The 18,442-nt window shown below is 42.5% G+C and overlaps 1 protein-coding gene and 1 long non-coding RNA gene across 6 annotated transcripts in view; one reads left to right on the plus strand and one right to left on the minus strand.

Moving 5' to 3' along the window:
* Window positions 1-1,166, minus strand: part of LOC110437559 (uncharacterized protein K02A2.6-like) — a gene marked incomplete at its 3' end in the record, with an annotated part of 70,073 nt that extends 68,907 nt beyond the window's left edge. Inside the window, exons 1-2 of the mRNA XM_021466031.1 lie at window positions 892-1,166; window positions 638-821 (exon numbers count right to left, since the gene is read on the minus strand). Coding sequence (XP_021321706.1) covers window positions 638-821; window positions 892-1,166 — 459 coding nt within the window. The remainder of the gene's footprint in view (window positions 1-637; window positions 822-891) is intronic.
* LOC110429800 lies at window positions 12,478-15,557 on the plus strand. 5 transcript variants are annotated; one of them, XR_002446960.1, is made up of 7 exons: window positions 12,479-12,714; window positions 12,784-13,078; window positions 13,419-14,461; window positions 14,564-14,681; window positions 14,915-15,053; window positions 15,176-15,245; window positions 15,340-15,557. It is a non-coding gene; the product is annotated as an uncharacterized LOC110429800 (long non-coding RNA). The 5 variants fall into 5 exon arrangements; XR_002446961.1 differs by having other exon boundaries at window positions 13,419-13,527; window positions 14,124-14,461; window positions 14,564-15,053; XR_002446962.1 differs by having other exon boundaries at window positions 12,478-12,714; window positions 13,419-14,493; window positions 14,564-15,053.

Genomic DNA, 18,442 nt, shown 5'->3' on the forward strand with positions numbered 1-18,442 from the left:
CGCTGCCGAAACTAATCGGCCAAGCGCCGGGTAAGCTCGAGACGGTGCTCTTCCTGAGCGCTCATCTCGGATACCTTTTCTCCAACTTCTGACCGAAGCCGATCCACCTCCACGGCCAAGTGCTTGTTCTCGGACACAATGCCTTCTATTTGGTCGAAGCACCGTTTCCGGTACTTCGCCGTTCTCATTGCGCCCTACAAAACGAATATATGTCGACCAAGCAAGACAACGCACAAAATATACAGCAGTGCAAAGAATCACTTACCTTGACTTCGTCCACGAGACGTTTGGCCGCGCGCTCCACCCTTGCGGCCTCTTCTGTCTCGGCGAGCTCCTCATGCCCGATAAAGTGGTCCCCGCGTTGGCGCCACACATATACGTGTTGGCGGCCATCACGGGGACGACCTTCAATTTCTTCCACCTCGTCGTCGGAGGCCGCCTGGGTTCCCTCGCCCGCTGCGTCGCCACCGGTGGTGGTCGCAGGCATTACAGGCCCCTGGACCAGGCCCGAGGAGCCTGCAGTCGAAGTGGCTCCTGCCCGGGGCGGCGTTGGGACCTCCCTCCCTTCGACGGAGGGAGAGGTCGGAGCTCTGCCCTCCCTTTCAACGCCATTACTCGGGGGAGGCATCCCCGTAACCTCCTCGACCCTTGTCGGGCCGCTCGCCGTAGTCCGTGCCGCGGCTGGGAGCTCCTCGGTGCTCTTAGGCACGGCCACAGCCGCGGGCTGCTCTTCGGTCTGCGGCGCCGCGTCCTCAGTAGCGCAAGTAGGCTCGACCACCCCCTGTCTGGCGGGGTGGTCGGGGTTCACATCTGACGCCGCGCTAAAGGAACAAAGTACTATTTTTTTTAAAAAAAAAGGAAGAGGCCAAACTACGTAAGTCAAACACTTACAGGTCTAATCGGCGGTGGGCCGCAGTGAATCTCCTCCTAGCCCTGCCGGCCGGCACCTGTGCCCCCGTCTCCGCGACGCGAGGCGCAGGAGGGTCGTTGGCCACCCGATCAGCAGTGGTCGGCATGGTGTCCGGACGGCTATGAGGCCTTCGGACCAGCGACGGTGCGGCCTCCTCCTCGTCGTCGTCGTCGGTAATCCGAACAAACCGATGGCGCTTTGGCGCTTGGCTGCTCTCCGCCGGTAGCGTCGGCGCCGGCGAAGGATCCGCCGGCATTGGCCTTTTCCCCGCCACTCTCTCCTCGGTGGTCGGGACGGGGCGGGCTTGCTCCTCCTCACTGCTGGTGTACCGAGTACATCGAGCAGCGTCCTCTTCCGGCGGATCTTCCCCCGCAGGGTTCTCCATCCCGGGTGCCAGTGACGCATACACTGTACACCGGTCAACATCTCCGATCTGCAAAAGTAGCAAATACAAGTTGGCAACTGACAATAGCAAATACTAAGGAGAAATAAACAGTTAAATACCTTAGGTGCTGGTCGCCCCAACTTGAAGGCTTGCACCCGATCACTACCACGGACGAAGCCCCCGTCCGCGAAGTTGAACAGCTCATTCAATAGCTGCTGCACCTCCGCCTTCTCCAAGACTTCAGGTCGCATCCTGGTCGGGTCCAGGCTTCCGGCGTACTCGTACGCCGAGTGCACCCTCTTCTGGCAGGGCACCACCCGACGACAAATGAAGTTGCCGACCACGCCAAGCCCGTCCAAGCGCGACCAGTCGATCAGCTTCATGAGGTCCGCCACTTGACCGTCGAACTCCGGGCGGTCGGTCGAGCTTACCCTCTTCTTAGGGATGTATCCCACGTCGCAGAACGTGGAGCTACCCAGTTCCTCCCTGATATAGAACCACTTCCTGTACCATTCGGTCAGGGAAGTGTTCCATGGACAGTGCAGGTAGCGGTTCTTCATCCCGTCGCGAAGGTTGAGGTATACTCCACCTGCAACCTTGGAGCCTCCAACTGCTCCCTTCTTCCTTAAACAAAAAAGATAGCGGAAGAGGTCGAAGTGCGGCTCTATGCCAACATAGGCTTCGCACAAATGGATAAAAGTAGAAATAAGAAGGATTGAGTTCGGGTGTAGATTGCAAATCCCGATCTCATAATACAGAAGAAGACCCTGAAGAAAGGGATGAACATGAATCCCAAAACCCCTCTTAACAAAGTCTTCAAACACCACTATCTCACTGGCACGGGGGTCGGGGAAGCTCTCTCCTTCCGGCGCTCTCCAGCCACCGAGCTCCGGGCCGTGCAGAAGCCCCATATCGACGAGGTCACCGAGAGACTTTGCGGTGCTGCGGGACTTCTTCCACTCCTTGGCCATCAGCTCGGCCCTCTTCTTAGAGTCGCTCTTCGCCATTGGAGGTGTGGGAGCGATTTTGAGTTTGGAAGGTGTAGGGGATTGAAGGAGGCAAGAGTGGAAAGCTCGAAGGCAATGGCAGGGTAAGCAATGCGGGGTTAATGTGACGATTTTATAAATCGCAACTCCACCCCTCCCACTTCCCGCATTCTTGGGAAGTGGGCGGGCCATACGGCGGACGCGGCGCTTCGGTTTTCAATCATTATCAACAATTAATGCGGCGGAGTTTTTCGTACAAATTGATGGTTTCCTTTTCTCAAAACACGCAAAGGGCGGCTGTACAGTTGCTGGGCGCAACTTTTCATGCCGACATCTGACATCTCGTCAGGAGGTCTCGTCACGTCAACTTTTAAGTGGTAAAATTCATCCAAACAACCAGACAAAAATGGTAGAGAGTCAACAATCTGGGGACTACACCGACCACCGAGCACTTGATGCTCGGGGACTGGTCGCCCAGTCCATCAACTCGGAACCTCAAGGACTACACCGACCACCGAGCACTTGATGCTCGGGGACTGGTCGCCCAGTCCATCAACTCAGAACCTCAAGGACTACACCGACCACCGAGCACTTGATGCTTGGGGACTGGTCGCCCAGTCCATCAAACTCGGAACTTCAAGGAATGCACCGACTGACGAGCGCTTAGTGCTCGGGGATTGGTCGTCAAATTTGTTGGGACTGCACCGACCACCGAGCGGTTGATGCTCGGGGACTGGTCGACTAGTCTATCAGTTTGGGAATCAGCGGGCTGTACCGTTCTCCGGGCATTGTACACTCGGGGACTGGTTGACCAGTTCGTTAAATTGATAAGTCTATTCGATGGTAAATAAGCATGAGACGCTCGGGGACTGGATAATTTTAATTTTTTAGACCTTGCTACAAGGCTCATACTTCGCCTTCCAGCAAGCTCGGGGACTACATCGGCACGATGCATCTGGCGATGCATCTCAGTTTCAAAACTCCTTTGGGGAATTTTCTTTTGACCCTGGCACCACGTGCCTACGTCACCTACTACCAGGCTCGGGGACTAAGTGGGCACACTTCACCTTGCGGTGACTATGCTCGCTTTTTTAAGGATCCATACTTTTCATAAAAGTAAAGTGGGCACACTTCACCGGAAAAGAAATATTTTTTCTCAAGAGCACCATGCATTCTTCGAACAATTGGCTTCTTCGATGAAGATTTTGATCAAATATCTTTAGATTTGGTCAAAATACCGTTGCAATTGCTTGGGCAACTTTCGTGTTGATTGAAGACGTCAAGCTTCACTGGTCGAAGAAGCTCAAGACGGCGTGTTACTTCACAATACATGGTGCTCGGGGACTAGCTGTGGGGGTATAAACCCCTATACCCTTACGGCCAGATTTGGGCCAGGGGGTTTGGCCATTACGAGACAAGCTCAAGGTTTGATCCGACAGCCTGGAGTTTCGCGCAAGGAAACAAGACGTGAAGATCAAGCAGGATTCTAGTCGGTTAGAATAGGAATTGATATCGAACTATCTATGGTAATTGTGACCGACTAGGATTAGCTTCCAGATGTGTTACCCTGCCCTCCGGACTATATATGGAGAGGCAAGGGACCCCCCTTAGGACATCATATTCTCTCAACACAAATCAATACAACCAGACGCAGGACGTAGGTATTACGCCAACCCGGCGGCCGAACCTGGATAAAAAGCTTGTCCGTATCTTGCGTCACCATCGAGTTCGTAGTTTGCGCACCGTCTACCGATAAACTACTACCGTGGGTATACCCCAAGGTAGACTGCCGACCAGCTTTCGTCGACAATGACTCCTACCATAGTGGAGGGGTGAGATCATGGGCAGAATCTTTCTTAGTTACCTCATCTTTACTGCTTTTGTTGGAGTTGACCTGGATACTGGCATGTATTTGAAATAAGGGCATTGTTAGTTTCAAAATTACTTTGCTTCCGCTACTTTTCGACTCTAGTTGTAATAACTACTAGGTAGCGTGCCCGTGTGTTGCTACGGGAGAACTAAATTTTTATACTAAAAACACACAGATTAAATATCAATATTGAAGTGACACTTAATCCAAATAGCAAAGTTCTTGAAATTAAGCAAGCTTTTTCTTTCTTGATAATCCCTGTGGACAGTTCCAATCACTGATTAGTCTAATTAGTAAATTCATTGTTGCCTTTCTTTCTTTCTTCCGTTTAAAGAAAATTTCTTGCTTTTCTTTAAAGAAAAGGATAGCTAAAATTTGATGTAGATTTTGTTAGGCATGTTTATGCATTTATGGCATTGCTCCAAGACATGATTATAATATCTTCCATTTTTATGAGATTCATTTAGTGCAGGAGCAAATTAGCATGTGAAAAATAGAAAGAAAAAAAAGGCAAACAAGCGTAGCTGCATGGTGATGAAAGAAATATCTCACCTCACATCAAGGAAGAGACAGCAGGGTGGTGCGCAGTCGGGGTTTGGAATTGCAAACTATTTCTAAAGCAAAACTTCAGATAGCTAGATAAGTAACAGGATGCACGATACATGATGGAATGGTGAGGCATGGATCTCCTTAGGTGGAATGGCAAGTACTATCCCTAGTTCTAATTGGAATGCAGCAAAGAAAACTACAATTTAACTTCCAACATCAGTAGTGCACTAAAATCTTATTTCCACATGGTTATTGCTTAATGACACGGGCAAAAATTGGTACAGCTGCACATCCATGCATCTTTAAGAAAATCTTTGCTCATTTTAACTTAGTAATCATATGTTTTTTCTTTGTAGAAAATAGAAGGCCTTCAGAGCTACACAAAGCACTGACCTGTTCTCTATGCCATTTATGTGACAGACCTATTTTAGAAATTTACTAGAACATCAGGCGCCCTTCGGGCACCCTACAATGATTTAAGGAAAACAATTTATGAAAAGAAATATATGGATAAGATATAAAATAGAATCAGCAATAGAGTAATCTAGCAGAGATAGAGCATTCACAAACATGAGTTGCATAGCCATCGCAGCTGTTATGGTTCTATTCAGCAACAGATTACACAATCCTTCACTATATGCATGGCTGCCGTAGCCATTAGAGTTCTATCCGGCAATACATTACATACTGGTCCATTACAGTTCTTGATCGGAATTCACGGCTACCGAACACTATAGTCCGGTACCTTAGAATGCTGATCCAAATACATGGGTGATCGTTAGAGCAGATATATAAAGCTATAGAGAAACTAAAAGAGCAGTGAACATCAGTTGCAAGCGAGGTTTCAAATACACGCTAATGAGCACTTCGCTGCTACTGGTAGGTGCAAAAGCACCTTGACCTTCCTTTGCTGATTAGTTATCCTCAGTCGCTGCACTGTAAAAACAGGAGAGACCGTGAGGCATGATGTGTAAAGCCATAAAGAGAAGTAAGAAAATCTTCCTATCACAAGTGGCACACGCCATGTAAATATGAAAATACCAGCATGAAAGGAACACTATGTATTAACAATCTTTCCCATAGATACTCTGATTATTTATTTTCATTGACCAAGAAAATCATATACACATGGAAGGAGTAGCAACAGTTGAAAACAAAGCCTAGAAAGAAAATGTAATCACAAAACCATATAGAAAAAGGAAGGATGTACCTAGGCTCTATAGTCATCCATGGTATCTTGATCCGAGAAAAGTTTCTTTGCAGTCCTTTTGGGTGATGGGCGGGTCCTAGAAGTAAACAACCACATGCATAAGTGTAAGGACACCATGCGATAGGCATGCAAATATATAAAATATTAGTTTTCAGTAGTGCTAACCTTTTCTTATTCACACTTTTCTGTGTCTTGATTTCAGAATTGTCAAGACTATCTTTGTTAATGCTAGAACCATCAACAGCCTGCACAATCCAAGAATCCACAGATGTTATAACCTAGTAAACAGGTAGGCTTGAAAGGCATGGATGAACGGGTGCGGTTTCTACCTTAGGCATAGGTGAAACAAGACGAGTTGTTGGAGCATCAGTAGGATTTGGAGTAGCCATCCCTGAAGTTAAAGCAAGTATGTTGCCATCATGTATAGCATTCTACACATATGGTAGAGTTGTGTAACAAGCCAACTTTGGATAGATACACAAGAAAACATGTATTGAAATGAACATGCACAACCTACCTCATCCTCAGCAGTGGCCTTGCAACTGTCCGGTGTAGCTGGTGCTCCAGGGATCAACAAAGGCATTTTGATTGGTGTGTCACTGGATGCATGGCTAGCTTCTGAGGTAGCTGGTGGCAAAGGTAGAACACTGGTGAAACTTTTCTGAGGAGTTTTCTGCATGCTACTGCTAGCATCCTTAGAGAGCATGAGAGATGATGACTGTGACCCTGTTGGCGTCACTGAAAGAGCATTGTCACCATCTAGTTGAGCCACGATAGTATTGACTTGAAAAGAGACAATCGCAGTAGTAATTGTGTTTTCTATGAAGGTGACATTCCACACAAACACCTTTTCCAGTAGCTTTGTGACCTCATCTGGAATGAAACCAGTTGGATTATCTGCGATCAGAGTATCAACTGGTTTTCTGGTGAGACGCTGTGCAATCCGTCCGAAAATGACAAACTCAGTTTCACCTGTCTCATCTCCAGCAACTATGCACAACTTGTACCTATGAGCAAAGGCAGGATCAATTAGCAAAAACTTTTCTACCTATGGTACAAGCCATCCATTAACAAGTCGTAGACAAAGGTAGAAGCATTTGCCTGACTTTGGGATAGGCACACCAACAGTTCCGCACCTAGGCTCAGTGCATTTGAAAGAGTCACGAAAAGGTTTTGCTGTCTTGAGAGACTTCTTGCATGCATTATACCACCATGATTTATCAATCTTCAGTACTGTCACTGTAACCAGCCACTTTGTCTTCTGTAGAGACGTATTTTGAAATTTATGTTAATTAGGCTATGAATTAGCATAGACAAATGAGACGAAAGAATAAATATATGACCTTGTACTTGAATGGATGGAGCATCTTGATGTCGGGGACCTTTTTATGTTCAGCAGCAGCAAAAGCCACAGGCTCACTGGAAGCCATATGCTGATCCCATTTGACTGGTTGATAGATGTCTGCCACACTGTTCATCAAGATTATGATAGTTTAGAGTGGGGCTAGAGACATTGTTCTTATTTAGATCAGGTTTAGAGGGCGATGGCAGATGTAATTGATAAATATCTAGATGAGCATGTCACCTTGCTGCAAGGGCCTTTGCCTCAGGCACTTCAAGATTTATGTACCACTTGCATGACGATCCCCCAGACAATGACACTACATCTGAAACAAGTGGTGGATTTAGGTGTAGATTCATAGCAACAATCACATAGTAACACAATAGACATACCTGCAAAGCACTTCACAAGAGTCCCAACAAATATCACGGTCTGTGGGGTGGCCTCTCCATCTCTATGGACCTGTTCAGCTGGGAACACAGTTGCTCACTCACCCCAAAGGATAATATCCAGTGAAGCACCATTGTCATCCATGGTTCATGAATTAAGAAGCCATACATAGTATAGTGTATACGATCATAATATACAAGGATCCATTAAAGAGTTAATGAGTAATATTTTTGGGCGACCGACCTTGCATCACAAATAGTGACCGTCCTCTTTAGCACTTCATTTTGGCGTGTTCTGCTCCGCATCGATGAAACATTCGAGAGCGTAGTGACTACACCAATGACATCTGCATAGGTGAATAACCACACATAAGCTTTTTGTGTAGGTTTGCTAAGACCACAATCTCTATGCATATAGAGGTATACCTGTGAAGAATTTGTTGACCTCAACACGCTGTGGTAGCTGATACATTGGAGTAAGGGAATAGGTATACATAGGAAAAGCTGGTGGGATGTCAATGACCTCCTCCATAGAAGTCCACCTTGTAAAATTGATCATGTGATCATTATCAACTGGCTTGTACTATCCAGATTTCCTGACCCGAAAGTATGACAGGTTGTACACACAGCCTTCCTTTATCAAAGGCTTGAATTGCTCATGGTCTGGTGGGTAAATCTGTGCATGCATGCAGTTTCCCTGCATAAAATAAGTGGAGATCAGCATGTCATGTAACTTTATATTTTACAGCTACGTTCCATAGTAAAAAAAAAACTATGCAGCTATGGTAAAAACTAAGGATCTTACAACTTATCATCAATATACATAATCTTATAATCAGCATACATGTTGTGAGCACAGGAAGACAAGTGACAAAACATACCTCCTCATCAATCAAAACCAGGTCATTGTGCAGCAACTTTGATTCATCATGTGGATCATAGAAGTTCCGGAACCTAGAGGCACGCACACATATAGTCTCACTGCAGTTTCCAGGCATAAGGCCAGGAATCAGCCTATCTCCCATCTACAAGCACAGAATGAGATGTAGAATTAGTACAACAGTCACGTCACAATAAGTTTCATACGCGAGATTAAGATTAGATCAAAAGAGGGGAACCTTGGTCTAAAAGGCATCATACACATCATGTGAACCAATACAACCAACACAAAATAAGAGATGTAGGTGGCAAGCCAACATTTTCAAAAGCACGTATATACAACAAGGCCCAAAATCTAACACATCCCAAAAGTTTTAGGCTGACGCCGCATAAGCGGCATCAAGGACCTCTCGATACACAACATTTCGAGTCTCTGAGCCACATGAACCATTAGTATTTTCAATCAAAATTCTCAGGCCACCTCTAGAAGTCGACCGTGAAACAGCCACATAGAGTTGGCCATGTGTAAACACAGGTTTTTTAGGTAAAGGCCAACCCTTGAAAGGGTCTGCCCCTGGCTCTTATTTATTGTCATAGCATAGCATATTCATACCGGAAACTGTCTCCTTTGTAGCGTGAAGGTCCACTTCACATCTGTAGTGTTAAGTGTTGGGCATTCTTAACGTCACTACCAAAAATAGACTTAGTTTTCTAATTCTGATAACGGCGCCAAAAATGCCAAACCTATCCCTCGTGCCACTTAAGCCAAGTTGTCATCTCCAGCATGACATGAGAGACGCGGTATTGAAATATGCAATTGCTCTTCTGAATAAATAATAAATGAGATCTGCAAGCGCACAGATTAATACCGATGTAGCATTTTAACCGGGAAGTATTCTAGGTATCATTATTTATATTTTTACCATTGGGAAGGGATTGCTAAACATCAATGTTGATTATGGAATGGAATATAGATTGAGTATCTATCATTGCATGTATAATTGAGAGCATTTATCTATCTCTTTCATACAGGAATAAATGTTACATAAAAGATAGATAAAGTATGAATGGTGACAAAGATAATTAATCTGATCAGCATAACTTAGCCACATATAATAATGATAAGCACCTAATAGATATTCTAGCAAGTCATTAGCATGGAATTAGGACGAACTACAAGAATATTTCCTAAGTTATTCTTAACTATAAAGTCTAGCATACCATAGTTAGTGCAATTATACTTGGCAATACACTACAAGAAATCTGGGCTTCTATGACGATTACCAGATGACAGAACACCTATCTGTCATAAACACAGGCTGTTTATGACGACTGTTTAGTGGATGACAAAAGTTTATGACCAAACTGTGTCTTCGTCATAAACAACGTCATAGCATCTAGCTGCATGGGATTTATGACGATAGATTGTGACAATAGTTAGTTGTCATAAAATATAAATCTATTATAATTATTTTTAAAATATCTTGTTATCCCACATGGCCATTGGTGCACACTATCATATGTCCTAGGTGAATTATTTCCGTCCTAGTTAACTCCTAGTCCCACGTAGGATTGGAGGAAGAAAATTTTAAAAGAAAGCACCAAAATATTGGTATTTGTGATGATAGATTGTAACAATAATTGATCATTATAAATATAAATCTATTATAATTATTTTTAAAATATTACGTTATCCTATTTAGTCATTGGTGCACACTACCGTATGCCCTAGTTAGAGCCCCATGTAGGATTGGATGAAAAAAATTCAAAAAAAAACACCATAGTTATAGCCCCATATATGATTGGATAAAAAAATAAAAAAAAAACAACAAAATGTCGGCAGCCACAGGGTTTGAACCTGGGACCTGCGACGTTTTCATCCTAAGCCAACTGCGATAGCCACTGAAGACCAATCCCTTTTTCTATAAGAGGGGAGTGTTCGACAGTTTTTGTATTCTGGAGCTTGGATGCTGGCAAAAAGAGATCCGAAACTTGGCATCTCAGTGTGCTGACCACATTCGCACGCATCAGGCTGCAGGTCAGCTGCTGGCTACAGTCCACGCCCTTCTGCGGGACTCTGCGCCGGCCAAAATCGTATCCCTTTCTCCACGATAGACGCCACCGGCTGGAGATCCATACCCCCAATTTTCTTTTTAGTTTTGGCTTTTGTTTTGTTTATTCATTTAATAGGTTTTTCAATATGTATTTTTTGTTTATTCATGACTTTTGTAGCTGGGGCCATCTAGGGTCCGGTCAAAGTATTTTTTCTGAAAAATCCAATGTTTGACTTAGTCAAACTAGGTCAAACTAGCCAATAAAAGACCTAAAAAACTTCTGAATACAAAGGAGTTAGACCTCACCAAGGTCTACCTTTGATACATAGTACAATTTTGCATTTAGAAAAGTTCTAGAAAACTCTAGTCATATTTTTCAAAAACCCAAGGCGTGACTTGGTCAAACCTGGTCAAACAAGACACTAAATGACCTCAAATGAAAATCTTTTGAATACAAGGTAGTTAGAGCTCATCAAGATACACATTCCATACATAGGATATTTTTGCATTTGAGAAAGTATTTGTAAACTCTAGCCACAGTCTTGAATCACACATAGACTTTATGAAACTATATGCGGAACCTGTGGATTTAAAACTGCACTTTCATAACGCTTTGTCAAATGCAAAAATGTCCTATGTATCAAATGTAGATCTTGATGAGTGGAACAAACTTGCTATTCATGACTTTTCGAGTTGGGGCCGTCTAGGGTCTCGAAAACGTGAGTATAGCTCTGAAAATTTGAAATTTCAAAATTTGAGTGGTCCAAATCCTCTCAGATGAAAAGTTGACCATTACACCAAATGTGTGTCTTGATGATCTGGACAAACTTTGTATTCATGACTTTTGTAGCTGGGACCATCTAAGGTCCGGTCAAAGTGTTTTTTCTGAAAAAACCAATGTTTGACTTGGTCAAACTAGGTCAAACTAGCCAATAAAAGACCTCAAATAAAAAACTTTTGAATACAAAGGAGTTAGACCTCACCAAGGTCTACCTTTGATACATAGTACATTTTTGTATTTGAAAAAGATCTAGTAAACTCTAGTCACATTTTTCGAAAATCCAAGGCGTGACTTGGTCAAACCTGGTCAAACAAGACACTAAATGACCTCAAATGAAAATCTTTTGAATACAAGGTAGTTAGAGCTCATCAAGGTACACATTTCATACATAGGACATTTTTGGATTTGAAAAAGTGTTTGTAAACTCTAGCCACAGTCTTGAATCACACATAGACTTTATGAACTATATGCGGGACTTGTGGATTTAGAACTGCACTTTCGTAACGCTTTGTCAAATGAAAAATTGTCCAATGTATCAAACGTAGATCTTGATGAGTTGAACAAACTTGCTATTCATGACTTTTTGAGTTGGGGCCGTCTAGGGTCCCGAAAACGTGCGCATAGCCGTGAAAAATTGAAATTTCAAAATTTGAGTGGTCAAACTAGGTCAAACTAGCCAATAAAAGACCTCAAATGAAAAATAAAGGACTCAAAATATATTTTTATGTTGATTTCAAGAATTTTCTGACTAAATTTAGTTATTATTATAATTATCTGTTGAATTACCATAGAATAAATGTGATAATATCTAAAATTGTTTAGAAAAATCTACATACTTGCATGTCAACGTGATTTTAGTGTATAATGATCCCATAAAAAATTCAAATGATTTTAACAAAAGGGGTAAATTCATGTAAAATTTGTGATTTGTATAAGGATCATATATTATGTTTTGTATTTTAGAACTAATTAAATCTATTTCTACAAAAAAATTAAAAAACAAACAACCCAACAATATAATGAGAGGTCGGCCCAATTGCGTTTGGCCCATGATCTTATGGCCGTTGATTTGCAATCGGACGGCAAGCAATACTCTCACGCTGTATAAAAATAGCATCCCTCCGTCCTCCCAGCAGAAACCCTAGAGGCCGCCCCTCCCTCCTCACCAGACGCCGCGGCCTTCTCTCGAGTGGCATGGCCTAGGTCGACAGGGGTGGCGCTGCGGCCTTGGCCATCTGAGGTGTTGACGCACGGCTCCAGTGTCCTAGGTAGGTATGGTGGTGAGGACTCGGTAGTGGTGCTGCCGTCTGCCACCAGTTGAGAATGTGAGCTCAGATCTGACCACGCCTCAATTCCAAGGTAGTGTACTACATCACGCATCTGCATTTCCAAGCATTCGTTCTAGTGCTGACCCCCCTGTGGTTATAGGGGAAGATGGTGTGGAAGGGGAACATGGTGGAGGAGGGTCGTCTGTCCTTGATCCAGCCGAGGGCGTTGCGGAGAGGGTCGCCTGTCCTCGATCCGACCAAGGCCGGTAGATCCAACGACGTCTTCTGTTGGACTGCCACTACTTCACCATGGTGGCTGCCTGTGCAAAGGATGGTTGGTCGGTCGAAAGTGTCGATCTGATTCGGCGTCTACTGGTTCCTCCGACGGGCTTTGCTGGCCGGGCGTCGCAATCTGAGGTGCCTTTTGTAGATGCGGCCAGGATTTCCCTGTTGAGGTATTGCTTTTTTTCTTTAATTTTTATTAGCAGCATGTTGTTTTGAACATTATTCATGTGTTCTGAGTAAGTTGTCTTTTTCCAATAGAGGATATATTGAGCTTTTCATAACAGCATGTAAAAAGAAAGATTTAATTGACTCCTTTTTCCTTCAAGATTTTTTCTGTACCTTTATTCTGGTTTGACTGAACACTTGGAGTAGATTGTTGGTTACTTTGTTGGTACGATTTTTTCCCTTCAACAATTGCTGTTTCCAGGGCATGAGATGTTTTAGTACAAGTGTAAGACTATCTGTAAATTAACTAACAGATGTAATGCTTCTATGTTCGAATCATATTAGGTATATTCAGATGGATAGTAACCTTCGGGTGCATCATTTCCAACAAAGCAAGTCAAGGTGCCATGCTCAACCATATTAGCTGTGTTCAGATGGATAATTACCTTCTTAGGTATGAATTCCTTCACAAGCCTGATCTGTGTGTATATTAGTTTTGTTTACTGCTACAAACAATGTTCCTTTCCTCATATGATCTGCTCGGAATTAATTCACAGACCAGTTACTTGCACAAGGATAGAAAAGAAGGTAATTATAATAGGATAAGCATTTCATTTACAGACTGCTTCATACTTCAGACCCTTGCAGATTTGAGTGCTTGCTCTGCATGTTCAAAAAATAACAGTGCCACAATAAAAAAAATCAACAGTGCTATTGTTTATCTAAACTGTCCACACAAACTACAAAATTACTTTGGGAGGATAACTATGGATTAGCGCCATTGCTTCTCGCTTCCCCATGGGTATCTGGTAACCATGTACGTAAAGGTATAATCGGCAATTTGACAGCATAAGCAATAAGGAAGCCAAAATACAGTAGTATTTCTAATGTTGTAGGGAAAACTATCCTTATGTGCATACAGAATCCTACTAGATAATCATTTTAAGTGCATACAAATGATTACTGCTGAACAAAATTCTAGAATATCTATTTTGAATTCTTTATGACGCATATTTCAAATCTGAACTAATGTTTGTTACTGGTGAATAGGCACTTCGTGATGGCCCTTGGGCCGCCTGGGGACATATAATCAGCATTAAACTTAAACATATCATTCCTGCAGATGCTCGGATCCTTCGCGAAGATCCATTGTAGAGCAATGGGGTCCTTTATATCTTTGACATTCAGTCACTTTCACACTTTATTTCATCCTATTGGGTGTCTTGATCTCACATTTTTTGTCTCCTCTTATTGTGGTCTGTGCTAACAGGAGAATCATTACCGGCCACTAAAAGTCCTGGTGATGGTGTCTCCTCTGATTCGGCTACCAAGTAGTGTGACACTGAGGCTGTTGTGATAGCAACTTCAGTCCACACTTACCTCAACAGGTTTACGTCTCTTTGATGACATCATTACCCAAGTAATGATCAGAACAGAAGGCCCAGAACTTCAACATTACACACTTAATTAGATTTTGTTTATTCCTACAGGGTGGGATTACAAAAAAAGAATGGCTGCAGTTGAAGTGATAAAGGTGGAACTCTTAACTCTACAAACTGAACTTCATCCAGGCTAGACTTGAATAGCCATCGTTGTTCTACCATCCAGGTTAGATCCGAAGTCTAGATAATGAGAAAAAAGTGACAACAAGTCAAGTGTTTCTTTCTATTTTTCAGAGCATAAATACGAGATTGTAAAATGTCTAGGGGCACAAAAACACATTTGTTATATACACATCTTCAGAGTGTATCTGTGTACCATATTGCTCACCATATTTTGTCTTTGTGCCCAATTTTTCTTGTGCTTGTGTATGTGCACGCGTTGGCGCGCCTCTTCACTAGTGAGTGTCTATATGGGCTGTGGTGGGCTGGTGGCAGTGGCATCTCAAATGAATACTAGATTTGCAGTATGCAAAATGAATTTCAGTTGCTAGCTGCTAGCCTTAGATTGCACAGGTTGTTGCAATCATTTTCCAACTTGGTAATCCCTTGCTTAAATTTATATTCAATGCCATGTAGCTTGTATCTAGAAAATGGGTTATGGTATATGCAAGTATCTTTTTACTTTGGTACATGCTATATAAAGTTTGCCACATTTGGCAGAGAGAAATAAAGATATACAGAAACTTCTGTACTGCTTGTTGCTGATGTGACCAAAGAAGGCATAGATAAGGTGTGCTTAATATTGTTTTTTCGTCTGTTCCAAATATCTTTCTTCTCTTGCAGTCTTTTTTCTAATGGATGTATGTTTTCTAACTTGGATGCAGGCAAGGAATAAGAGATCTATGTGTGGCTTGACCTGACTTCCAAATTTATTACTTATTTGCATCTTATGGCAGCCTGGCCTGGTTTGGTGTTTGTTATTTATGCAAATGTACCACAATTGGTGACTTTGTAATATGAGCATATTGTCATGTATTTGACTTGATGTATATGGGCTCGACATTATAATATAATAATTATATATGATTGGTTATGTGGTTTATAATGTGTGACTAAATTTTAACTGTGCCAGCCCACAATATGGGCTAGAATTGTAATTTTGGGCTGTATTAAAAAAAGAAATGTCAATTTGTAGTTGGACCGAAAATATTTGTGCGATTTGGGCTGATCGTAAATGAAAATAAAAAAGCCCATGCTATGTGGGCCTAGTGTGGATTGCAACGTCACTTGCCACGTCATTTAACACGTCACATGGGCCATGTCACTATATATTTTATGTTCAATACTTGTGACGATTTTGTCCTGTCACTATATCTATGACAAGAGAACTATTGTCATTGTATCAATGACGATGTCATCTGGTGGTCACAAAAGCTATTTAGTGACCCACCTTCTTCTGTGACGACAACTAGTTTGTCACTATAGACAGACAGTGACAGGAAACTGGCTCTGATCGTCATATTCTGATTGTCACAGAAGCCCAGGATTCTTGAAGTGAATCATTGCGAGACAGGACTACGCTCATGCATAGTGAAATTATCAAGGAATATGAGAAACATAACAATCACTCCCCTGTAATAATGTTGCTCTGCCAGCCTATACACGAGAGGGGGACTATATAAGAATCAATGGAGCTGTCACTACCACGAACTATCCCGCGATCTGGCATATAGGGTACAATCGCAGATAAATACGGTATAGGCACCACGCCTACACAATACTTATCATTTACCCACTGTACACATGGATAAACGCTATACGATCCTAAACATGTATATAATTCCAATCTAACTAAGCCAAGCATATAACTATGATAAACTAAGAACAATATAATTGCAAATATAAACAAGTAGAGCATAGTCATAGTCAATATATTGAAGTAGAACAAAGTCATATTCATAATATTGAAGAACAAAGATGAACAATTGAAGAACAATAGAGGAATTACCAAGAATTCTCTTGACAGATCCGGAAACCAATCTAAAGATTGACTCCTTCTAGTTCTAATCCTATGTAGCTATACTAAACTATAGGTCTATTTGATGTGGTGGCTCTAGGGCTTGATCACAGGCTTCTTCTCCCAAGATGAATAATGAATTAGGGTTCAGAGGGATAGGGGTCCTCTTCTCCAGAGGCCAGGGGGTCTGCTTATATAGTCCTTCCAAGTGAATGTGGGCCGTTGGATCAAACCGACATTAATCGCACGGTTTTCCTTGATCCTTTAGGTCGGTGGAGCATGATCCGCGAAGTTGAATCTGATTGGCCTTGAGGCTAGGGCGGGCGCCCAAGGGGGGAGGGCGGGCGCCCTGCCCCCGAGCCCGTCTGGTCTCCCGTTCGTTCCCGTGGCTTCTGAACTCTTCTAGATGTTAGATAATTGCGTGGCACGTTAATATCTCTATGTAAACCCGAAGTGTGGGCCTTTCTTCCATAATTCCTGATAACCCCCTGCAGAAATAGACAAACACCAAAACTCGTGGAATTTTGTCAGATAAAACCCTAAGTCTGGATGTTGGTTGCATTTGGATCCTTTTCTTTATTTATTTTGATAATTAAATTTGATACTTAAGGACCGTCAACAAACTTCCCCAAGCTTACCTCTTGCTCGTCCCTGAGCAAGGATAATCTCAGTGATGAATCAAAAGTTGTTGTATTGCCTTTAAAAGTTGACGGTACACATGCTTTCAAATGAGGTCTTATCTCTGAGTTAGAGTAAACTGTCAAGACTTAAAACTTACTCATTTTACCTTTCACCATGGGACTTGTAACTGTCACTTCTGTCACGGTCTAGTAAAGTGCCATGTCTCTTTTCTTTGATCAGCTATAGCTCTGGAGTTTTTGCAGATTTTCAAATAAAACTCAGAGATTCCTTGTATGACTCTCTCAGATCTCTCTTTTGTAGTATTTCTGGATCCTTACCAAGGCAGTGATGGTATATGCCTTCTCTCAAAGTATGTAGTATTTGTGGTATCAAGCATAGTGACATTGCCTTCTCTCTCATCCAACTCTAATAATGCTTTTGATATCTGGAGCTCATAGGTGGGAGATAAAGTATACATACTTACAAGACATTTATTGCATAGTCAAACCATGGATCCAAAGAAACAAGTCAATAAGTCAAATCAAGATGTGCATGTGTGGCAAATGAATAGTGTATGGTGATGATGGTGATAACAATGGTGAAAGTCTAATTCTACTTTTGCTCTTTTGAGGGGATACATACCTTTCTTGCTCTTTTGAAACTTTTTGAGGAGAATGAGATTCTCTATATTTTCTTTTTACTTTTCTCTCAAGTAGGTATCTTGTACCCCTAATTCTACTATCGGACACTTGTCCATTTTTACCTCTCGTCTCACTTTTTCTTTCTTTCGAGGTTCCGGGCACTTGCCCCTTTTTATTTCCTCGTATCTTTTCTTTTCTCTTTTTCTCTTTTTTTAGAGCACTCATCTCCTGAAATAATATAGCAAGTGGCAGTAACCAAGATAACTCGAGCATTTATTTCATAGGGAAAAATAGAAATATTTTTGGCTATTCTCTTCCGGATTAGGAGTAGAATTCTTTTGGGTGGTTATGGAGATGGAAATGGGTGGATATATGTGGATGCGTACTTCCGGAGTAGAAGCAGCATGTGTGAGTGAATGTGCAAGTGAATCTTGATTTAACCACATGACAAGCTCCTAAGGGTCTACATAGCTTGACCACACACAATGCTCATAAGCAGTAAAAAGTAAATGTGTGGCTCAAAGTCTTAGCAAGCATGTATATATGGCTGTGGTAGGAATTCAAACTCTCATCATACAGGAACTCATCATGTGCTATTTTAAAGATTTTCAAAGATAAAATTTTCCAGAATTCTAGCATCTCTAGGAACAGATAAGCAGCAGCTCAACCTTTCTATATCATATCTGTTAACAACTTAGACTTCAGCTC

The sequence above is a fragment of the Sorghum bicolor genome, chromosome 8 (assembly GCF_000003195.3).
Source record: "Sorghum bicolor cultivar BTx623 chromosome 8, Sorghum_bicolor_NCBIv3, whole genome shotgun sequence".
Taxonomy (NCBI): domain Eukaryota; kingdom Viridiplantae; phylum Streptophyta; class Magnoliopsida; order Poales; family Poaceae; genus Sorghum; species Sorghum bicolor.